The 23,629-nt window shown below is 38.9% G+C and overlaps 10 protein-coding genes and 1 non-coding gene across 11 annotated transcripts; 5 read left to right on the top strand and 6 right to left on the bottom strand.

Annotated features, from left to right (window-relative positions):
* Positions 1 to 215: 215 nt before the first annotated feature.
* Positions 216 to 3,791, bottom strand: UTP22 (rRNA-processing protein UTP22; the record flags this gene model as incomplete). The annotated part of the gene is made up of 1 exon (XM_446493.1): positions 216 to 3,791. One exon carries the CDS (start codon positions 3,789 to 3,791, stop codon positions 216 to 218), a length of 3,576 nt encoding a protein of 1,191 aa, XP_446493.1.
* Positions 3,792 to 4,554: 763 nt separating this feature from the next.
* tT(UGU)2 lies at positions 4,555 to 4,626 on the bottom strand. The gene has a single exon. It is a non-coding gene; the product is annotated as a tRNA-Thr (tRNA).
* A 250-nt stretch (positions 4,627 to 4,876) lies between these two features.
* On the bottom strand, positions 4,877 to 7,633 carry NNF2 (Nnf2p; the record flags this gene model as incomplete). The annotated part of the gene is made up of 1 exon (XM_446492.1): positions 4,877 to 7,633. The coding sequence occupies one exon, from the start codon at positions 7,631 to 7,633 to the stop codon at positions 4,877 to 4,879; it is 2,757 nt and encodes a 918-aa protein (XP_446492.1).
* A 1,840-nt stretch (positions 7,634 to 9,473) lies between these two features.
* PDC6 (indolepyruvate decarboxylase 6) lies at positions 9,474 to 11,168 on the top strand (the record flags this gene model as incomplete). The annotated part of the gene is made up of 1 exon (XM_446491.1): positions 9,474 to 11,168. The coding sequence occupies one exon, from the start codon at positions 9,474 to 9,476 to the stop codon at positions 11,166 to 11,168; it is 1,695 nt and encodes a 564-aa protein (XP_446491.1).
* A 1,017-nt stretch (positions 11,169 to 12,185) lies between these two features.
* On the top strand, positions 12,186 to 13,121 carry PIL1 (lipid-binding protein PIL1; the record flags this gene model as incomplete). The annotated part of the gene is made up of 1 exon (XM_446490.1): positions 12,186 to 13,121. The coding sequence occupies one exon, from the start codon at positions 12,186 to 12,188 to the stop codon at positions 13,119 to 13,121; it is 936 nt and encodes a 311-aa protein (XP_446490.1).
* Positions 13,122 to 14,288: 1,167 nt separating this feature from the next.
* On the top strand, positions 14,289 to 15,587 carry POS5 (NADH kinase; the record flags this gene model as incomplete). Its single annotated transcript, XM_446489.2, has 1 exon — positions 14,289 to 15,587. One exon carries the CDS (start codon positions 14,289 to 14,291, stop codon positions 15,585 to 15,587), a length of 1,299 nt encoding a protein of 432 aa, XP_446489.2.
* Positions 15,588 to 15,886: 299 nt separating this feature from the next.
* GVI51_G02739 (uncharacterized protein) lies at positions 15,887 to 16,210 on the top strand (the record flags this gene model as incomplete). The annotated part of the gene is made up of 1 exon (XM_446488.1): positions 15,887 to 16,210. The coding sequence occupies one exon, from the start codon at positions 15,887 to 15,889 to the stop codon at positions 16,208 to 16,210; it is 324 nt and encodes a 107-aa protein (XP_446488.1).
* Positions 16,211 to 16,543: 333 nt separating this feature from the next.
* Positions 16,544 to 17,227, bottom strand: UIP4 (Uip4p; the record flags this gene model as incomplete). The annotated part of the gene is made up of 1 exon (XM_446487.1): positions 16,544 to 17,227. The coding sequence occupies one exon, from the start codon at positions 17,225 to 17,227 to the stop codon at positions 16,544 to 16,546; it is 684 nt and encodes a 227-aa protein (XP_446487.1).
* A 1,107-nt stretch (positions 17,228 to 18,334) lies between these two features.
* On the top strand, positions 18,335 to 20,584 carry SLM1 (phosphatidylinositol 4,5-bisphosphate-binding protein; the record flags this gene model as incomplete). The annotated part of the gene is made up of 1 exon (XM_446486.1): positions 18,335 to 20,584. The coding sequence occupies one exon, from the start codon at positions 18,335 to 18,337 to the stop codon at positions 20,582 to 20,584; it is 2,250 nt and encodes a 749-aa protein (XP_446486.1).
* A 238-nt stretch (positions 20,585 to 20,822) lies between these two features.
* On the bottom strand, positions 20,823 to 21,701 carry MOB1 (Mob1p; the record flags this gene model as incomplete). The annotated part of the gene is made up of 1 exon (XM_446485.1): positions 20,823 to 21,701. The coding sequence occupies one exon, from the start codon at positions 21,699 to 21,701 to the stop codon at positions 20,823 to 20,825; it is 879 nt and encodes a 292-aa protein (XP_446485.1).
* Positions 21,702 to 22,100: 399 nt separating this feature from the next.
* Positions 22,101 to 23,573, bottom strand: SHQ1 (Hsp90 cochaperone SHQ1; the record flags this gene model as incomplete). Its single annotated transcript, XM_446484.1, has 1 exon — positions 22,101 to 23,573. One exon carries the CDS (start codon positions 23,571 to 23,573, stop codon positions 22,101 to 22,103), a length of 1,473 nt encoding a protein of 490 aa, XP_446484.1.
* Positions 23,574 to 23,629: the final 56 nt, after the last annotated feature.

Here is a 23,629-nt window from a genome sequence, read left to right as displayed (position 1 = left end):
ATCCATCACATGGCATCTATTGCAGTAATTTTCATTTCATTGGGAGTCCGTGTATCATTCGAAGAACAAAATATGAAATTATTTAATTAAAATTTAATTCACTTTTGGTAAGTATCAGCATTGATCACTGATTATATAATATTAATGCTATAGAATGCTAGAAAAGAAAATGCGGCAATAAAGTACTTATATTTTTGCTATTGGAGCTGATCATCTCAATTATTGACCTCAAAATCGGTTATTAATTCGTGTCCGAATGCGGCGATTTCATGGAAAATAGCTTCCTTATTTAAAATTACCTTTTCTTCATCAATAGGCTTGACATTACAATCCATACCAACTCTGAATTTATTTTCCTTCTTGAAAGTAGGTTTGATTAGACCAGTGATAACGTTGACATCTCCCTTTTCTCCACCATTAACTCCAACGTACTTATGACTTGAGAACACAATACTATTAGAATACTTCATGTTTAAGTATTTGACAAGTTGAAGAGTTGGATCCATCTTCTCGCTCATGTCATCAAGATCATCTGGGAAAGACCTTGAGGCACCATTTGAAATATTCTTGAATTCAGATGGCTCAATAATACCTGAGCTGATCTTCAAAGATACTGGTGTCTTCATTTGAACAACAAAGTCGTAATCTTTTAGACCTGGAGTAAAGAGTAGGTCAATTGTCTGGTTATTGAATCCATGTGTAGAAATGATATTAGTGGCTATCTTTGCCAATGCAGTTAATCTTGTAGCAATAGGTAATGGAATACCACTTGAGTAAAGGATACCACTTGGATCATTTCTAGAAGCAACAAAATATTGTAGATGAACACCATTAGGATCGCTGTTTCTGATATTCGCGAAATTTGATTGTATTGCTTTGTACTGTTGAAGCGTTAGTCTTTCGGATAACTTCTTCAAAGTGGAGCTTGTTAACTCACCGTTGGAGATATCACCAGAATTCTCATTTTCTGTACCTGGCTTAACGAAATCTAAAATTAAAGGATCTTCCTTCCAGTTCCATTGACTAATAAATCTTAAGACCTTTAGGAACCCATTCTGCAAAGAACCCGGAACGTTGAAAGGAGTATAATCAACAAATGGTTTCATAGCAATTAGTTCTACCAATTCCTCATCCAAATGGCTCAAAAGTAAATGCTTATCTAACCACTTCTTGAATAGTCTCACAACTGGAGAATATAATTGATATGCATGAGAGAGATTCTCAATTGTTCTAGTATGTCTTACGCTTGCTTGATATCTGGCGGTGAACTTTAAAAATGTTTTCTCCAAAGCTGGCTTCAACTCATTTCTGGCGTTAGAAATTGCTCTTAGATACAATACTTCATCACGTTCAGTCAATACTCTAAATTTGAAACCATAACCTTCTGGAGTTAAAATGTTCAATGTAGCAATATCTAAATTATATGGAATGGACTCATCTCTCAAAAAGTAAGATTTGTATTCGGGTGCGTAATTTTCAACTAGCTTATCGTGAATTTTCAACAGGAACGCTGTTTTAGCCTTTTCCAATGCAATTATTTCGTCTGGCCATTTAGGTGATGTTTCGAACTCTAAGACAACATCTTGTAAAAAGTCAGGGTTAGAGTACGAAAATGGAACAGGTTGACACAAAGATGTATACCTAAAGGCCGAACCAACAGGTAAAATGGACTTAATGGAAAGTGGCAGTTCCATTTTAAATAGTATTTTGTAGAGCTCGTCAAAAGACTTCTTCAAATTGAAAAAGCTTGACAGGTTTTGAATAGAAGTAGCAGAGCTCGAGGGCAGGTTGGGTAAAGGAAGTTGCTTGTGTAGATGTTTTGTTCCCTCATTGTTAACATTGGCTCTTTCAGAGATATGCATCTTTATAACATAGTCAACTATTGATGTTACAACCGAGACCTCAGAAGAAGATTGCCAAACACAACAATGTGAGATTTCTCCATTTTTGAATTTGCGGAGAGAGGATTTTTTCCCCCAAAAATTCTTAAACATGGCGGCCTCAGGTGTCAACTCAGATGTATGTTCTGGACCTCTAATCACCAACTTTTCTGCTTCATCCGTGTCCAAAATCAATTGAATCAAAATATATTCAAAATTGTATCCACTTGAATGAGAGTAAACTTTCCGTTTTGTAATTGGGAAGTCAGACCGCTTTCCTTCTAGCTTTATTTCCATATATTTAACCCTTTTACCCAACGCATATTTCAAGACCGTCGATACCTTATTAGTTAGGTAATTCTCAAATGTTATGAATTTAATCCTTTCAGCAGATCCAAACTTGGAAATTAAAGTATCATCAGGTTGTAATTTAACTTCTATGCAGCTATCATATTTTATTTCTGGTATTCTGTTCAAGTTTATCAAAAAGACACTCGAAAATTTATCCTGAACCACGTTATTTAACATGCCCAGTGTCTCATTGGCATACTGTTTTAGCATATAATATGAGTTGGTAGTCATCTTGGTTAGAATATTCACTTTCCTGGTTTTATCAAAAATGGTCGGCGTTTGGAAGCCCTCTTCTATATATTTGGAGTGCTTGTGAGTTTCACTGGAAATATCTGAAGAAAATTGTAAATGTCCGTCATTACATAGGTCCATTGTTGCCAAATATTTTATAGTACCTTGGAATAATTGATATGAGGAGAAACCATGTAATAATATTTTATTAGCATTGTTACCACCACCGTGGAGTAAGGCAGCCATCAACATTGAAAATTCAAATGAACCAAAGCCACCTAATGTTCCTGAGTGTGCAGTTTTGGATGAGAATCCACGTTGTTCAAGCCATATTTTACCTAGTATGGCAGCCTGTCTAAATGCTGCTGTCTGTTTTTTATTATGATAAAGAAATTTCAAGTAACTAGAGAATGTAGTAGAGGACTGTACCGCAAAGTTGTACAATGGTGTTGCTGGAAGGTCATTAACATCCTGTGTGCCAGCTAACCTGATGCAGTTCTTATTTGGCAATAGTTTTTTTGGATCGAACAAACCGTCTGGGAATCCGATTATGAACTTGATGGAGAATTTTGTCTTATGGAAATTGTACTCGTCCGAGCTGTGCTCTGGGTTCTTAGAGCATGTAACTGTCAAGATTGGCAATAGTGGATCGTTGTTTAGATATGAGTATTTTACTGACATGAAGTGGTCTAGCTTATTCTTCTTCAGTAATATGGAGAAGTGATGAGTGAAATATGCCAAGTAGACGCTCCTCTTGTGCAAGCATCTGAAATTTAGAAAATCCTTCTTGTCGAACAGTTCCTTAGGCATAGTCAGCAATATATCAACGTTAGAACCCTGAGGTTGGTAGATACCCATTTTCAGAGCGAAAGATCCAATAAGATCGACGCCTGGCTTCAAGTAGCCGAACTTATAGTTGGTGTTAGCCAGCGATGGCTTTGGATCAGCAAATGGGACGGCCACAATCTTATTGTCAAAAAAGGACTCCACATCGGATAACGATTTATCCTTCCACTCTGGGATCTGTTGCACCATATCGTAAAATTTATGTAACACTTTCTCCATCTTCAGTATATGCTTGTCGTTCAGTTTCACCTGCGCTAGAAGTTCATCTATCTGTAGCTTGAATATATTCGACTTGAACAACTCAGCGGTCTCTCTAGCAATCTGTATGTTCTGTGATGTGGTATCGCTTTTGGTACGCTTGACCTCATGCTCATCACCGCTAGCTTCATCATCGCTACCATCCGTGTGCTTCTCTATAACCTGCCTCTTTTGAACCGGCTCTTCTTCAACCACTTCTGGTCCTTTACGTTTCACTCCAGACATCCGGTCTATCTTTCTTTACTCTAGTATTCTATCAATCACACAGTTCCCAAAGCAAGGAAGTGTATACGTGGTTTAATATATAATAACCCTATGGGGTGGGCTAGTGAAAGGATTGGTCTTTTATTTTTTTCTTCCCAGTTCTACCAGAAGAAATATAGCCAAGTCAAAAAAAACAGTATAACCCAAATACACTATAGAAATACACTATTGTAAAGAAAATCGATGAGCTTCTAAAGAAAGTGAAAAAATTTTGGAATGTTAGGGACCACTAACCCAATTGGTATCGATTGTTCATACAAATTTTCGTTACGCAAAGTCCCACATCGGTGAAAAAAAATTGAAAAAACTGAAAAAGTTGAAAAAGTTGAAATCAGTGCGTTTTGCTTTGCGCGATGCCTGATGCGTGAAAAATTTCTTTTGAAAAAAATTTAAAAAAAAAACAAAAATTTTTCTTCTTAAAATTTTCAGTTTGATCCAAGACAGTTTGATCCAAGACAGTTTGATCCAAGACAGTTGAATCCAAGAACGAAAAAAACTGCAACGTCGCAATGCAGTAGCAGAACTCTCATTACGGAGTATTGACTTGTATCTAATCGTTTCTTCTCTTGAAAAAAGTACTATGTGTAGAGAAGCCGAGGTAACTTGTGAGGGCTTTGTGGTTACTTCCATGCATACAACGAGGAGAATGTACTATCTTTAGCTGGGGGTGACTGGGAGTTGTGACAAACCTCTCAACAAGAATAAAAAAAAAGTTGAGAGAAATTGCCACCTGCCAGAATTGAACTAGCGACCTTTGCATTACAAGTGCAACGCTCTACCACTAAGCTAAGGAGGCAAACTTCACTAGATTACAAAATTACTGCAATGTCATACCGTGATTGTATCATAATATACGTGCATACGCTTTATCGTATGGTTCATGGGCTATACCTTGCTCATTTTTTTTATTACAGTTAAGTATATATCTATGTGATTGTGATTGTGATTGTGATGAAACATTTCGTGACTTTTTATGGAACAAATGCAATACAGATTTAAAAAGAAAATGCTACTTGATTAAATGTTATATAGTTCAAGAAAAATATTTATCGGTTTTGGTCTGTGTTCCCGCTTTCAAACCGGGCAATATCTTGTTGTAATGCTTTCACAACTAGCTCATACTCATTATATTTCAAGGACTGCTGTTGTTCCCATGACTGTCTGTTCTTCTCAATAGCTTTCGCCAGTTGGTTGATGAAGTCGTCTATGGCCTTATTTTGCTGTTCAACTTCTTTGGAGACCTTAGAATTTCTTGCATTCAGTTTTTCGAGTTTCCCAGTGAGTTGCTGAACTTCTTCTTGTAATCTTTCAACATTCTCTTTCTTGACTTTGACCAATGCCTTCAATTTCTCTTCCTCTTTGCTAAACTCCAATTGCTTTCGCAGATGTAGATCCTTTTGAATTAGATATTTTTCTTCAACCTCAATCTGCTTCTCCGATAGTTGTTTCAATTCTTCCTCCCACGCTAAAATCGTGCTATTGGACTGCTGTAAAGCAATCTTTAACGATTCAACTTTAGAGGCGTTCTTCTCCTCGTTTGTGGCATTGTTCTCGATCTTTGACCGGAAATGATCAATTTCTTGTTTTAATGAAGTAATCTTCTTACTAATCTCCTTCTTAGATTTCTTCAACTTCATCCGTTCTTCGGCTAGATTTGTATTAGTCGTCAAGACTGAATGCTTCAAAGTTAACAAAGGTGACAGAAACTTTCTATGATAATATGAAGGAAATGTGAAATCTACACTACCAAAATTGCCGTTAAAGTCACCACTGTTGCCACTTGCAGTACGAACAACGATATCTGACATCAGATGGTCCTGTGTCTGGTTTAATCTATTTACAAATTGGATATCATAGGAACATGATGGAACGAGACCATTGACAACAGCAAGTTCCTCACCTTCATGCTCCATGATCAAACTACAAGACACTTCAGACCAGATCACACCATTGACTAAGACAATCAACTCACCTTCAAAAAGATTCTCAATATGAAACGTGATTGAATTACAACCAATATTTGCAATGCAGACTTTGTAGTCATTTTCTTGCCTATTAAAAATATTATCTTTCATCGAAACGAGATTGAGCTGATTATAATCATCTGAAGAGCTTTGAATTATCATAGCAAGATTTTCTTGTCCAGTGCCTTCATCAAAAACACTCTTTTTGATCCCATTATCCGACAATTCAGCAATCGCTAGCTTTGTATCAATGTCTAACATGTCTATGTCATTTGATTCCTTGGCATCATTATCAGTATCCCTCGAACTGATAGGCGTTAAAACATCTTCAGATTTCTTCTCCAAATATTTCCTCTCCAAATTTGCTGTCTTCACAGTGAGAAACATGGACCATAATGGTGGAATGATATAACTCTTTTTCTTCTCAAACAGCTGTCTGATGAAATTTTCAATATTGCTGGTAGGAGTTATATCAGTGTCCAGATTTCTTTCATCTGTTGTCTGAGAAAAGTCCACTTTGAGTTGGTAGAACTCATTTCTGAGCCCTTCCAAATTGCTGGCTGAGTTAGATTCATTTTTCTTCACGTCCTTATAGTCAACATTTGTAGGCATAGCAAGACTATTACTTCTCTCTGGAGAGACGATATCAGGCTCAAAGACATTATATTTGGAGACTAAATTTGAGAAGAATGGTGTTTGTCTTAAAGTTCTCAAGTTATTAGAGATTGCATTTATGATATAAGAGTCGGAAGCATTGATCGATTTCGTATCGGATACATTTGCTTGTGTGGTGGGTAGATTACTTGCATGAGAGTGGCCGTTGATAGCAGTACTTTGATGCTGAGTCCTGTTCGTACTCATCGACACATTCCTTCCATGTTTAGCATGACTATTGGAACGGTTTCTCACTTGTGTATTATTACGTGTTTCAGATGTGTTATTCTTGTGCGTCGAACTTGACTGGGTCTTTTGGTTTCCAGATGATGGTAAACGTGTATCTGTTGATGTTCTCAATGATGAGGGTAAATCAGATTCTGGGATAGGCACTGGCATAAAATATCTCCTACCAATCAGGTAAAATATTATATGAAATGAAAGGTAGAAGCAAATTTCATCTATGTACAATGAAAGGGACGAGTCGGTTGAGTTAACCTTTCCACATAAATTGTCAAAGAGTCGTAAGATGGCGGAATTGCGAAGCAAGTATTGTCTTATCAGTTGCCCACGATGCCCAGAAGATTTAAATGATAAAATAAAGCCCATGATTCCCTTGCCAAATACCAGAGGTAACACGCTATAAAAAAAATGTTTTGACAGTGAGTACAGCACAGAACATATCATTGCATGCGTGAGACATGTGTTTGGGTCATTTATTAGAAAAGATGCGACTATACCAATGGCAAAATATTCTATTGGGTCAGTGAAATAATTACCACCATATATCCTCAATATTGTTACAAACAGGTATTCAATGACTATCAAAGGTACAGGTCTTAAAATGGAATTATCATGCAGAGTGCCAATGAAGGGGATATTTTTCATGGCCAATAGTTTGTATAACGTTGGAGGTGTAACATATCTTTTCTTATTCTTTGCCGAGTTGCTAACTACTTGTATATCAGGCGATGGCTTCTTGGAGAGGAAGAACAATATGAAGCTGTTGGCCAGCGCATTTTTAAACCTAGTCGCAACGATGAACACAACCAAAAGTAAAAACAGCATAACATGGTTAAAACTTAGAAAGACAAGAAACAAGGCCAATGTATCCTTGAACCTATGGTTTCTAGCAAACGAGAGAACTTCCACATCAGGGTTTCTCTTAGTCCTTTGGCTTACCATTTCATAATAACAGTTTCGCAGTCCTAATCTTTCTTCTAATGCCAAAAAAGCGAACTTGTAATAGTCTGTAGCCGCTGCTGGTAAACTATTCCAGAAAATATTTATGTAATACGGTCACGACTTGGCAACACTATTCCAAATACTCGCTTGAAGTATCTGACCAAGCATTTTCCAGTATATGTTTGTGTTATTGAGAGAAAGAATAGAGAGCATCTGGAATTTTTAGTAAGGAATTAGACTCATCACAGAGACATTCGTAGCAACGTTTAGTTTTTCTCATCAAATATTAGTCTCCCTGCGGAGATTCTTAACGGGATGGCATTGTTTGTCAATTTTCCTTGTATGTCGTGAAAGATAATATATATCGTGACACGTATCTGCTACAAAGGCCGACAAGATATATTGGTCATTTGAGTATTTGGGCTTGAAGATCGGTGATAGCAGATTGATCCCATTTCAAACAAGTGTAAAATATAAGGATGAGCTAGCTCCCTGTACACTCACTGCACTTCACTCCCTTGAGACCCTTGTTTGAGTTGTTGTGTTTTGATAGTCGGCAAAAGCAATGGTGACTAGGGCATTGCTGCATATTCTGAGAAGTTAAGGATATAATAGTGGCAGTCCCACTATGTGAACAGAGAAGCGTAAATCTGTAACAGCCCATATCTAATAAAAAGCGAAATGCAATTCTGAGCACTAGTGTTAAACTAAAATAGGACTCGTTTGCAAGTGGTGTGAATAATATTATGCACACCCTCCCACTCTTGGTATTTGAATTGGATTCAGTCTAGGTGAGGGCACACAGAAGAGTATGCATTGTCTGCGAGAATGCTTATCTGCGCTGTTTTTTTCCGTTTGGTTTTCACGACTTTTATATTTAGATCCAAAATGACGTATTTCAGTAGGAGCTGTGCGAACTTTTCTGAGAAAACTCAACAGCTTTATGTAACCCCCCTTGCCATTCATGAAATACCTGGCATTGTCTCGAGAGAAGGCTTTTTTAAGAATAGTTGTATGCAGTATTTCTTTTTTTTTTCACTCTCAACCATTATGAATTGCATAACTATACCATAATGGCGTTTTTAAACTGGTCTTGAACTTAGCACGTAAATTACTATGAAAGGGGGAAGCACCCAGGTGGCACGATACAAGTCAATGCCAACCGAAATCGGTTTCATGCCCTTTATTACTGCCTCCCCCAATCCCCCACTTTCTTGCTTACGATGACTAAACTGCTTTCAGCCCTTTGCAGAGCACCCATCCTTTAAAATCAGTAACAGAATATGCTGTTTGGCACCTCCCAAACTATTCTATGATATTACTTTTGATAGTCGGCAAACAGGTTGCCTTTGCAATGGCACCATTGCTGTTTCTATTGCTAGATACCAAAACATAGTTACTAACTTCTTGGTTACTAAGCATGTGTAAGTAGTGAGGTTTTTCATATTTTCGCTATCCAACTACCCATTTTTGCATAATGTAAGTATATTTTTTTTGTCAATATCTAGGTGTAGTGCGAAGCTTACAAGGTGTAAACGAGTGCATGGGTGTGAATTGTAGTTGTATTCCATTCATAATTTCATAATTAGGAATAATACTATGCATTATTCATTTTTGCTTACATAGTATTGACCGGTTTAAGTTCAAATTGTTTCACATCAATTGGAATTGGTAATGCAAAAAAAGGTATATAAGCAGAGCCAGTTTGTATTATTCTGGATAATTTCTGTTTTGGATATTTTATATCAAACAATAGAAAACCAGAATACAATTGATAGATTTCAAATCAATTAATACTACACCAAACAAAAAAAAACTTTTATCAAAACTAAAAATAACTATGACAGAAATTACATTAGGCCGCTACTTGTTCGAAAGACTGCACCAGATCCACATTGACACCATTTTCGGTTTGCCAGGTGATTTCAACTTGACTTTGTTGGACAAGATCTACGAAGTTGAAGGCTTGAGATGGGCCGGTAACGCCAATGAGTTGAACGCTGCCTATGCCGCTGACGGTTACGCCCGTTTGAAGGGCATGGCTTGTCTACTGACCACATTCGGTGTTGGTGAACTTTCAGCCTTGAATGGTATTGCGGGCTCCTACGCTGAACACGTCGGTGTCTTACATGTGGTTGGTGTTCCATCCACTGTCTCTAGAGCCAAGCAACTATTGCTGCACCATACTTTGGGTAACGGTGACTTTGACGCATTCCACAGGATGTCATCTGTTATCTCTGAGACAACATTCATTGTGTCTGATCCTCAGACTGCTCCAGCTGAGATTGACAGATGTATCAGAGTGTGTTACTTGACCCAGAGACCTGTGTACTTGGGTATCCCAGCCAACATGTTTGACTCCAAGGTGTCTTCCAAGCTGCTAGATACGCCAATCGACCTAGCGCTAAGACCTAATCTGCCAGATGCCGAGCGTGAGGTGCTAGATGAGATCATCACTATGATCAAGGCCTCTAAGCGCCCAATTATCTTAGCTGATGCCTGCACCTCGAGACACGACGTGAAGAAGGAGACCAAGAGATTGATCGAGGTGACCCAGTTCCCATCTTTCACTACGCCAATGGGAAAGGGCTCCATTGATGAGGACACACCAAGATTCGGTGGTGTCTACGTTGGTAACTTGAGCGACCCCGAGGTGAAGACATTTGTCGAGGAGTCCGACCTGGTGCTCTCAGTTGGTGCGCTGCTATCCGACTTCAACACTGGTTCGTTCTCGTACTCCCTGAACACTAGAAACGTCATCGAGTTCCACTCTGACCACATGAAGATCAGAAACGCCACCTTCCCTGGCGTGCAGATGAAGTTTGTCCTGGAGAAGTTGCTTGAGGAGCTTCCAGCTGTGGTGAAGGGCAGAACCGATAACAGGGTTGTTCCAAGGCAAAAGGAGCCATCGACCACGCTGAACGGCAAGGACGCCATCAAGCAAGAGTGGATGTGGAAGCATGTCGGCAAGTTCCTGCAAGAGGGCGATGTTGTGGTCACCGAGACAGGTACTTCTGGTTTCGGTATTGTAGAGTCTAAGTTCCCTAGAAACACCGTTGGTATCTCTCAGGTGCTATGGGGTTCGATCGGCTATGCACTGGGCTCCACTGTGGGTGCTGCGTTCGCCGCCCAGGAGATCGACCCCAAGAAGAGAGTCATCCTGTTCATCGGTGACGGTTCGTTGCAATTGACCGTGCAGGAACTGTCCACCGCTGCCAGATGGGGCCTAACACCATACATCTTCGTGTTGAACAACAACGGCTACACCATCGAGAGACTGATCCACGGTGAGACGCAGGGCTACAACGACATCCAGTCCTGGGACCACTCCCTGATCCTCCCAGCGTTCGGCGCCAAGAACTACGAGAACAAGCGCGTTGCTACGTACGGTGAATGGAACGACATGGTCAACGACAAGCAGTTCAACAAGAACGACAAGCTGAGAATGATCGAAGTGATGCTACCAACCATGGACGGCCCTGAGAACTTGAAGAAACAGGCCAAGTTGACAGCATCCATCAATGCCAAAAACTAAGACTCCATGAACAACAAATTTTTATAATAGAATAGTAAAATAAATAAAATAAATAAAATATAGAAATACACAATAATGAATATTAACGCCGAAGTATCCGACCCACGATTTACACTACCTTATACAATAGGGGGGGGATGTTGATCTGAAAGAGGAAAAACGATGACAAGTGGATGTAGCCCGATACGTCACCTTCCTCTGGCTCCCTTCCCTGCCCTTCCCCAAGTTCAAAGTGTGCAGCTCAAATTGAATCCGGGGAGAAGGGAAGATCAGAGCAAGAGGGGGGTGCAGCCCTGACTCGGACTAGTGCCCCTCCCTCTTTTTTCCAACCACCGGGTCGAACGTCCTGCGGTACGCACCATCCTCTGCCCCTCTGTAAACATCACCTAGTATCGCAACTAGAAAAAATGAGATGGCTGGGAAGCTCAGAAAAAGCTCGCCTATTACCCAATCAGGTAATAGGTCTGTGGAAGGTAGCAAAATCCTATTAAAGAAAGGGAGACAAGAGGGTTGTTCTGGGGGGGCCACAATATTGGCCGTACAAGTTGTAGGGGAGGGGGGGGGTTACAAGGCCCATCTCATTCGCGAAAAACACCAAAGGATGAAAAAAGCGGCACAGAATGTATCGCAGCTGGAAGCACCATACACAACACAAAGAGACATAACACGATAGCTGGTGCGGATGATTGTCTGGCAAGACGATAGACACTAGAGAGACACGGAGCACCACGTAACAAAACACACCGTCCATAGCTACCACAGCTGCACTTCACAGACGCAGAGTAGGAGAGAGGAAGCCACTAGCCACTCTGCTCCCCCCTCTTATCTTCACACTCTAGAACCCTCACTGTTTGGCTTATTGCAACTGCTTAACACATCCCTTGTCCCACCCCCTTTCGAGGATTTTTTTCCCTCTTAAACTTGAAAAATTTCTTAGTATTTAAGTAGGATGGAAATTTTCTTTTCCTTAAATCCTGGCTAAACACCAAAAACTCAGAAGAAACAAATCAACGAACAATGCACAGAACTTACTCTTTGAGAAGCTCTAGAGCTCCAACTGCGTCTCAACTACAAAACCCTCCACCACCACCATCTTCCACCAAGGGTAGATTCTTTGGTAAGGGTGGTATTGCGTACACTTTCAGAAAGACTACTGCTGGTCAGATTGGTCCAGAGCTATCCAGAAAGCTTTCCCAGCTGGTCAAGATCGAGAAGAACGTCTTGAGATCCTTGGAAGTCGCTGCCAATGAGAGACGTGACGCCGCCAAGCAGCTGTCCCTATGGGGTCTAGAGAACGACGACGACGTCTCAGACATTACCGACAAGCTGGGTGTGCTGATCTTCGAGATCAGTGAGTTGGACGACCAATTCATTGACAGATACGACCAGTACCGTTTGACCATGAAGTCCATCAGAGATATCGAAGGTTCCGTTCAACCATCCAGAGACCGTAAGGACAAGATTACAGACAAGATCGCCTACTTGAAGTACAAGGACCCTTACTCCAACAAGATCGAGGTCTTGGAACAAGAATTGGTCCGTGCCGAAGCCGAGTCCTTGGTCGCCGAAGCCCAATTGTCTAACATCACCAGATCCAAGTTGAAGGCCGCTTTCAACTACCAATTCGACTCCATCATCGAACATTCCGAAAAGATTGCTTTGATCGCCGGATACGGTAAGGCTTTGTTGGAATTGCTAGACGACTCCCCAGTTACCCCAGGTGAAACTAGACCTGCCTACGACGGTTACGAAGCCTCTAAACAAATCATCATCGATGCCGAAAGTGCCTTGAACGAATGGACTTTGGACTCCGCTCAAGTGAAACCAACCTTGAGTTTCAAGCAAGACTACGAAGAATACGAAGAAGATGAAGAAGAAGGTGAACAACAAGAAGGCGAAGCTTGGGCTGAAGAAGAACACCAAGAAGGTGTTGAAGAATCTCAAGCTGCTTGAGAAAAAAAGATGTATATACATTTGTTTTTCCAGCCTAAAAAGATGACAATCGAAAATTAGATTGCACGTTTTTTTATTATTATTGCCATATCTTACTTTAAAATTCATTCAGGATCTTGAAAAATAATATGAAGAAATCAGAATAATAGTTGTATAATTTACAAAAACGCAAAAAAAAAAAATATCGAAAACCAACAAAAAAAAACTAATTTTTAAACCACCATCAATTCAAAGGTATTTATCTTATTTGAGGCAACTTACTTTTGACTGATTTATTGTACTTAAGCATTTATCTTTATTCTAATTTTTCGCAATATTCGCAATATCCTCCCTCATATAATATTGTACTGTATTAACAACAAAAACCAAACATTTTCAATCTATTCGTTTTATTTTTGCTATTTGAAGGAACAATATTTCTATTTCAAACTAAATGAGGGAATATGATAAGTGTCTTAGAATAATTTTTCAGAAATAGAGTGGCGGATTTGAATGAGTCACTTCATATTTATTTTCGTCATTTCCTGTGATACTCAATGTTCATACACTACCATCATAACTTAATTAATTATTCCAGACATTTCTCTATTTTTTTCTTATTCTTCTTTGTCCTTAATTTTATTTTATTTTACTTCTTAATTCTATTTTTGTTTACCTACTTTGATTTGCTTATCGATGTCTAGAGAATATTTTACTGAAAGTACTTACTGTCGACACTAGCTTAAATGTGCTTGTTTCGCAAAAATAAGTATCCACTATTAAATAATTTAAATAACCTTCTAATTTTTAATCCTAAATTGTAAAGCCACCCATCTCAATCTTCTAGTCCGACACGCCATCCATTGTTGCTTCGATGACTTCCTCATATGATTTTCATCCTTGTAAAAAATTCATCCCGGTCCCGAGGCATTTTCCCTACTAATCTGGAAAAAATTGTGCAAAAATTATAGAGGAGGAATATTGATCCTTCATCCCCATTGGAAATCAGATGTGCATCTCAATTTAAGTTTTTGAGACTTTTATTATCAAAAAGATTGCCATCGTTTTACAATTGGCATATCAGCCTAATTTCATTTGTTTCCTGCTCCAATACTCTCCTAAGTCTTATCGAAATTAGAACGCTTTACAACTATAAAACAATAACTCTCAATTTGAATTGAAGACAACATGATGCTGACTTCATATAGAATTCTTCCAAGGAGAGTTCTTCTGAGTGGTGTCAATAGAGCTATTATTCGTTACTACAGTCCCGATATTGGCGGTGCAAATGTCGGCAAAGGAAGATTCGTAAAGATAAAGCCTGTCTCTAATCTAAGGGCATCCACAGCTGCTGACTTCTTCACATCTCCAAACTCAAAATTACAATCGCTAGTGTGGAGAAACCCGTTACAGAATGTCCTAGTCACCAAGAAGCCATGGACCCCTACGACAAGAGAAGCCATGGTCCAGTTCATTACACATCTGCATGAGTCATACCCCGAGATTAACGTTATAGTTCAACCTGATGTTGCTGAAGAGATTTCCCAGGATTTCAAAGCCACTGTTCATAATGATCCAAACAGACCGCATCTACTATTTACTGGTACAGAAGAAGATATAGCCACAAGAACAGATTTATTGGTTACACTAGGAGGTGACGGTACCATTTTGCATAGCGTTTCTATGTTTGGTGATAAGATCGCACCTCCCGTACTTGCATTTTCACTTGGTACATTGGGGTTTCTACTACCATTTGATTTCAAAGAGCACGAGAAAGTGTTCTCTCAAGTGATAAGTTCCAGAGCTAAATGTCTCCACAGAACTAGATTGCAATGTCATGTGGTGCGTAACGGTAATAGCACGCCAATTGTAGCACACGCTATGAATGATATATTCTTACATAGAGGTAACTCACCTCACCTAACTAATCTTGACATCTATATCGATGGCGAGTATTTGACAAGGACTACTGCCGATGGTGTCACTTTGTCTACCCCAACGGGGTCTACTGCATATTCTTTATCCGCTGGTGGCTCAATCGTGTCGCCATTAGTGCCATCTATATTGCTAACTCCTATCTGTCCACGTTCTCTATCGTTTAGACCTTTAATATTACCACACTCAAGTTACATAAAGATAAAAGTGGAATCAAAGATGAACATGAATGTGGCTAATCATATTGTCAAGCTATCGATTGATGGTATTCCACAGGAGGATTTAGTTGCGGGTGATGAGATTCATGTGATTAATGAAGTTGGAACTATCTACATTGATGGGACTCAATTCCCTATTGCAGCTAAGAAACAAACAGCTGATAAAGCCACTATTACCGGCAAGACTCCAGATAAAGACGTACAAAAGAGATCCGGTATATACTGTGTTGCTAAAACAGAGAACGATTGGATCAAAGGTATCAATGAATTGCTGGGATTCAATTCCAGTTTCAGGTTCATCCATAGAGGCAAGGACGACGATGAAAAAAAATGAGCATATTCTAATGTAAAGTCATAATTTAGACTTCGATAAACGGGTCTTCATACCACTATTTATAATCTACACCATAGCACATTTAATGTTTTTTTCTTTTACCCTTGATTACTAATAAACATTTATAATATCCTTATGCACAAACAAGAAATAGAATAAAGCTAAATATGAGATACTAAAATTAATAGATGTACTACCGATCCTTGCAACCGCCCCCATACGGGAACACGAAGGTTAACCCTTAGATCTATGAGACATAGACAACAGATGGGCTGTTGCACCCAAGATCGGTACTAGATATGATCTCCAGTCCAAGCGTGAAAGTCCCGAAAACCCTCAAGACCAAGTCCTCGAGAGAACAAAATCTGAGAAATTCCCGGTGCAGTGAAATATCTATTAGGTCATGGGCTAAGAACGCCCCGGAGGGGTTCAACCTCTTAAAAGATGCTGTTATCACTGCGATTGGCTGTGAAATTTGCGTTACTTTCTTTAAAATTGAAACAAAATCTAAATTAAAAGACACTTTGAAAAGATATCAAGTGTTAGGAACAACTTGCAAAGCTTTATATACTGTCAAAGTTTTCCAAACAAAAAAAAAACTTTTAGAAGAAAATATATCATAATATACGAAACACTGGCAGGTACAGGTAATTAGGTCTTCCATCTTTGTATGCTAATATTGATTGTGTCAAAATATGCTGTAATTGTAGCAGAAACAATGCTAAAAAAAGCCCAGGATATAATATTTTATATATATAAATGTATTGTATTTACCGGTTTAGATAAGAACCGTGTCATATAAAAAATAAGGTTCTTTAGGCCCTTGCGGGCAATTTTCTATTTAAGAGTTATCATTTTTTGCCAGTTCGAATGGTCTGTACTGCCGCCTTGCGTCGTATGATTGTTCCAATTGGATTGATAACAGTGAATGTATAGTATTAGTAGAGATCAGACGTCTATTTAGCGTCACCCCGTATCCAAGCGAACCATGACACGAAGAACTCAATGATTTTTTGCAAGAGAGTCTTGTACATATCTGCATCAGATCCTTTGATTACGGTATTTTTGGTTTCATTTGTATCAGTAACCTCTTCGATCTGCTCTGGTTCCTCCTCTTCTACGCGAGTCTGTTCTTCTGAGCTATTGGCGGTGTCCTCCTCGTCGGTCAGCGCCTTGGCGGGCTCCTCTACTATAGTTTCTGTGACTTCAGGCAACGCTTCAGGCACTGGCTTTGGATCTTCTGTGGTAGTGTGTTTTTCTGATGTTTTCTCAGCAACCAGAGATGGAGCTGGGGTGATGGGCCCTTTCTCCAATTGCTCGTCCTGGTAAGAGACGTCCTTATCATCCGAAGCAGTAGCGGTCTCCTGGTGTCCCGGCAACAACTTGACGTTGTTCTCGTTGTTGTGCTCGTCGATCTCCTTGGCGTAATTGCTGTCAGTGAACCAATTGCCCTGGTCGTCGATGAACTTGAAGTGGATCTTGGTCACTGCGGCGGGAATCTTCTCCAGATCGAGCTCGTACTCCCATTGCTCCTTGGCGGGACTCCACTGCATGGGCACAATCTCCCAATTGTTGAACCCGCCGGCGATCTTGAGCTCGTTGAACTCCTTGGCCTTATGTCTGTATATAATAGCCACCATTGGTTTATTCCGGTTTTTACTATATTGTTATGTCCTTTTGCTACAAAGAATATGTATATTTTATTCAAGTATTGCTCTTTTTAATATGTCTCAGGGGGGGGGGATGATTCGTAAGATATCTCTAAGTCCTAACCCCTCGATGAGACATACTGTTAGAGTTGCAATTTCAACGTAAAAGATATAGATAACGATACGATAGTACAAGTATATGATGTGGTATTTATAACATAGTATATAATACCGGTAATACAGTCTGTAATAATATACTATAGTACACAATAAATTATAGCGGGTAGGCACATATGACTCCCTCCCCCCGCATCACTAAGAATACACCGTAGAACAATGGCAAGAAGTTGATTTCTTTTTCCCATTTTGTGAAGGACTCTTCTCCTTTCCCGCTTTGTATACAGCTTTTTCATCCCACTTTGTACGTACTCTCTTCCCAATTCTATATACTTACGTGGGTAAAGATCTTAGCGTGATTTCTTGTCGTAATAAACGTGAAACTCTATTCTATATACTATATACGGATCTGCACATGTTACCGTAACAGGGTATTACCAGTTCTGTTGTTTTTAGGAGATACATCACATGATTAAATGTACGTATATAGTAACAGCAGTCTACGCTTGTTCCCGTTTTGGGAATTAAAGGGGTTCATCTTTGACCAAGGAGCACACAAGGAGCACACAAGAGTGCGCAGAGAGGAAGAGAGGGAGATTGGGGATGGGGGATTGGGGATGGGAGCAGAGAAGTTGCGTGCGGAGTTTATCTTCTTCAATGCCAAAGGGCTTCCACCATTCATAGCTCCCTTCTTCTTAGCATTGTGCCTATCTGATATTAGAGTCACATGTGTTCTACGTATGCAAGCACCATCAAGTGCCTAATCCCTCTCTCTCTTCAGTTAATCCTACTCAAACAAGTGGACTCACCACTATTAGTATCGATATTGGCGACTGCCATAAGTTTATACTACTTGTAATTCTGCAAAACACATTTAGCAGGACGTGGAAGACTCTTGTGGGGGAAAAGAAGACATACGATAGATTTCACTGTAAAGTTGAAGAGCAACTAACTCCTTCCTTGATCAAAAAAACTTTGAGGATGTCGAAACACAATACTATGACTTCGAATATATCGGAGATGATGTCTCAGCAGCAGCAGAACTTGCAGCATTTGCACTCGTTGCAGAAACATACCAGGAGTCTCACGGACTACACGAACACTTATCTGCAGAACTTCCAGCAGCAGATGCAGCAGCAGCCACATGTGCAGGTGCAAGGCGCTGTGCAGGATAACTCACAACGCAACCCACAGCTGCAACAGGTCAGGACTTATAGCGGTAGCATGATGCTGCCCAACGGGTACAACCTGAACGGAGCTGTGAACCAAAGTGCCAACCCTCCACAAGTGGTTATTAACCCAAGCCAAAACATGAGCACCATAACCAGTATTGATAACCCTGTACTGCAACAACAACAACAGCCACAACAACAGCCACAACAGCAACTACAACAGCAACTACAACAGCAACTACAACAGCAGCAGCAGCAACAACAACAACAACAACAACAACAGATTAATAGTCCAACACCGCTCTCTCCACCAATAGGCAGTACAATCCAGCAACCAATACAACAGTTACAACCTCAACAGCAACAACAAGGCAAGAATTCCTTCACATCAATAACTTCAAAGAATATTCAGAACAACAACCAGACACAGTTAGATTATAGTACCAAAGCGAAATCACCCTTAGCAGTGCTGATACCGACCACAGGACAGCCCACCGACGTATTAGCCGCAAGATTCTCCGCGTGGAGGAACGTCATAAGGTCAATAATAGTCTATCTGACCGAAATTGCATCTATAGAGGACGAGATCGTCAGACAACAGCTCAGACTGTCACACGCTGTGCAATTCCCTTTCTTCACAATAGAAAACCAGTACCAACCTACATCAAGCGAGGACAGATACACACAGAAGTTCTTCTTGCCACTGGGCAGCGGATCAGTCCAGGACTTACCTACCATCCTAAATCAGTACCACGAGGCATTAGCATCAAACGCTTCAAACGCATCTAGAGAACTAACGAACGACGTCATACCGAGACTTGAGGACTTGCGAAGAGATTTATTAGTAAAGATAAAAGAAATCAAGTCTTTACAATCAGATTTCAAGAATTCATGCGCAAAGGAACTGCAGCAAACTAAACAGGACATGAAACATTACATAGACTCTTTGAAAGAAGCCAGATACGGCACTCCTAAGCAGGACCCCTACCTTGCCAAAATAGCATTAGATAAACAGATTAAGAAACAGTTGATCGAAGAAAACTTTTTGCATGAAGCTTTTGATAATTTGGAGACTTCTGGTGCTGAATTGGAAAAAGTGGTTGTCATGGAAATACAGAATGCTTTAACCATCTATGCGAGACTATTGGGACAACAATCACAGCTGATATTTGATATTCTAATATCAAAATTGGACATGGGATTTTTTAATATGAACCCACAATACGAGTGGGACACATTCATCTCCCGTGATCCTAACTTTTTACAACCAAACGTGCCAATGAGAAATCTCAAGGAAATAACTTACAAGTACCAACATGATCCATTCACATATGAAATAAGGTCAGGTTACTTAGAGAGAAGATCGAAATTCTTAAAATCATATTCAAAAGGTTTCTACGTTTTAACTCCTAATTTTTTGCATGAATTCAAATCAATCGACAGAAAGAAAGATCTTGTACCAATTATGTCATTATCTCTTAACGAATGCACAGTTACTGAACATTCCAAGAAGGGCTCTCATGAAGCCAAGTTCGTCCTTCATGGGAAGCAAAACGGTTTAATAAGAAGGGGCCATAATTGGGTTTTTAAGACAGATTCGTATGAGTCCATGTTGGAATGGTTTAATGATATCAAGGTATTAAGTTCAACTTCAAATTATAAGGAAAAATGTAAATTTGTTCAAAACAAATTAAATTTAGATGCTGATGGCAAGAAACTAACGAAAATTAACATAAATGAGAATTCTAATATGCAGTCCCCAAATCCTAACGAATCTTTAAACACAATAACTACACCTGGTCGTGATATTGGAACCCCCCAAATATCAATTAATATCGACCAGAACATTAATGAACCAGTTACTCCAGCTCACATGACTGAGGATAACATAAGCGAAATGGCTGATAGATCTACATATATCAGATCATCGACCCCTAGATTGGATAACCAAACCAATACTAATACATCAATGTCATCTATACCAGATACAAATACATCGGAACTTCATGCAAATGGTGGAGGTGTTTATATACAAACTCCATTTTCTAAAGATTACTAATTGATCAAGCTATGAAGATGTCATACATCCTATCGATTGTGAAAGGTCAGCACTAAAATCTTTTTTTAAGCTAAATCAAGTAGTCCTTACTTGGCTCGGGACACTTTAATAACAAGAAAACTACATAACTTAACATACATTTATTTCATTACTGCATATATTAATGTAGATTAAAACTATATGAAGTCATTAAAAACTATGCTATTCAAAGAAAATATTAATAATATAACATTATACATTACCTGTCTCTTAATTCAGTAACCAATTCTAATAGTGGACCAAAATCAGATGCTTTTAGAAGTTGAAATTCTTGAGTGAAGAGACAAAAATGTCTGAAACTTGTGTTTAGAACTGTTTGTAAGTTAAGCTCCAATATCTCATTAAAATGGTGACAATAAATGTGTGCATATACTCTGAATAGCCTTCTAAGAATCGGTATCACATGCCTCTCAATAAATTTGTCCGGGAATTGGCCACTTGTTTTAGCAGGAAAAATACTTTCGTTATCAAATTGATCTTGACACCATTTCATAAGTGCCTCAACATATTTTGGAGCTGGTACAGATACAGGTGGTTGACCTCTTTGAAACGCCCATAGGTATTCGTATTCGTTCGTGGCAATCATCCTAGGGCATGTCTGAGGAGAGCAAAATTCTGTTATTGTACCATACAACATATTAATCTGATTATAGAAATCCACGCAATGAACTGCCATCCATTCATTTTCATTTTCACCTCTTGGTAATTTGACAGCTTGATTTAAAACACCTTCAGAACCTAAAGTCATCTCCACAATCTCTTTAATATCCTGATGTGATGTAACCGTAGTGCCTGCCTGTGGTTGTATAAAAGGTTTTTGGTGTGATGGAGTGTAGTTGAAATCTGTAACTACCGGAGCTGTTTGCTGCTGTTTCTTTGGAGTGGATAAAATTTGAATATTATCATTGCTGGGATTTAGAGGGCTATTGTTGAACAACATCCTGTCAGACTTGACTCCACTAGAAGTGTCTTGAGAATCTGCCATACCATTCTGATTTGAGCCGCTATTCCATTTAAACCCACGAGTTGATCTAATTGTTTGCCCTGGAGACAAGTGGAAATTCTGTAGGAACGACATCTGACAATCACTTGATTCGTTTCCTCTGTATTATATCTTCTGCAAAAATGTGGATGATAAAACTGCTTTCAGGTGCTTATCGGACACTTTCTAGCCATATAATTTATATTCTAATTCTCATCAGCCTTAATGCTTGATTTGATGTTTACACTTTTCCTGATCCTCGGTGTTCTCTCGCCTTAGAAGATTTTCAACTAGTGCAAGTATCGAAATACGTTGAAAAATAAATTAATATTGAGCATCCTATGAAATATTGAATTCATTATAAAAATAGTTTTGACTATTATATATGTATACATTTATCTTGTCTACTTGAAAACATTAATATTAAATGATTAAAATTTAACATTAATATGAATAAAATTTGACCCGGGTTAATATATAAGGACAATATGCTTATTATTCTTGAGTAGACTGATACTCCGCCTCAGCCAGTATTTCCATTTCCTTTATAGTCATATTCTCCCACACTGGTTCACCAGTCTCTTGATCAAGTTCCACTAGGCAATCGAAATCTATTGTCTCCTTCGAAATGGTATCTAGTTCTTTCTTGAACTCCATGGTCAAACCTCTCAGAACATTTTCATTCCCGTTATTTATAAACCATGAGACTAGATCATCTAGTAGAATCTTATTGTATACATAGTATGCATCATGAAATCTAAATATTTCATGTACCTTCAATAATGCCCTCAACACCAACTTTTTACCGCCTCTTAATATGTAATAAGTGTATTCCCAAGCCTTATTGCATAGATCATAATTTCTGTGCAACGGATAACTCAATGCTCTCCTGAATCCTGTGTATATCAATACTTTTATTATGCTCACACCTTCGACTTCTTCTAATTGTAACTTCTGGTCTAAAAATGCAATTTGAGGCGTTAATTTACCAATATTCCACGCACTTTCACTATTACTAGCATCTTCGTTCTCAATAGAGTCATAAATATATGCAAAGACAACGTTTACAATTGTCAAGTAAAGCTTTTTTATATGATCAATTTCGTTGACTAAGTACTCCTTCTTAGGAATATTATTTACCATTTGATTTTGTTCAAATTCAGTGAACTCGACTGGATAAAATGATTCCTTATCTTCTATTGATTTATACCATCCTAGAAAATCTTTTACAATCCTCGGTGTAAATCCTAGAAGTTTCTTTATCCCATTGACTTCGAGATCCTCCTCAGAGCCATATTTAGAAACCATATATTCAGAGACATAATAATCTGGATCAAACTTCAGGTTTTCTTTGCTTAATCTTTCTTTTATTCTATCGTTTTCAGTAGTATTTTCAGGGTCATTAAGTTCGTTTATATCATTACCGTTTGGGATAGATACGCCAATTAGGCCATTGTACTGCGCATCAAATCCGTACTTATTCAGAGATAATGTGGGTTCAGAGCTAACATTTTGTTTGATTTCCCAATCAAACTGCTCTCCCATTTGCGTAATATTTTCAACATTCTTTTCTGTGTTCGTGGTAGAATCAATTTCTTGGATCAGCGGTCCTTTTTTAATTTCTGTTGATTTTTCAACCATATCCGCACCTATAATATCTCCTTGTCTAGCTAACAGTTTTGTCGGTATGTCCAAGTCATCAAAATATTGGCCCTTGACTGCTTTTGGAAGTTTGATAAATATGCACTCATCCTTCGACCTATATTGTGCTTCTGTAGGGTGATCGTCATCATCGAGCACTTCATTAGGAAATCTGAGACGCAGATAGTATGGTGATAAGTAGAAAAATAACATTGTCTTATCAACGACAACTTCTAATCCACCAGAATTAAATCTAATGTTGGTAATCTTTATATTGACATAGACAAAGTCATCGTCTTGACTAACTTCAAATTTTGGAGTAATCATTGTTCCTCCACTTTTGATTATGTTTAATATCAGTATCGATTCATAAATAGATTTAG

Source organism: Nakaseomyces glabratus, chromosome G (assembly GCF_010111755.1).
Source record: "Nakaseomyces glabratus chromosome G, complete sequence".
NCBI lineage: Eukaryota > Fungi > Ascomycota > Saccharomycetes > Saccharomycetales > Saccharomycetaceae > Nakaseomyces > Nakaseomyces glabratus.
This window is presented reverse-complemented; position numbering and strand designations above follow the sequence as displayed.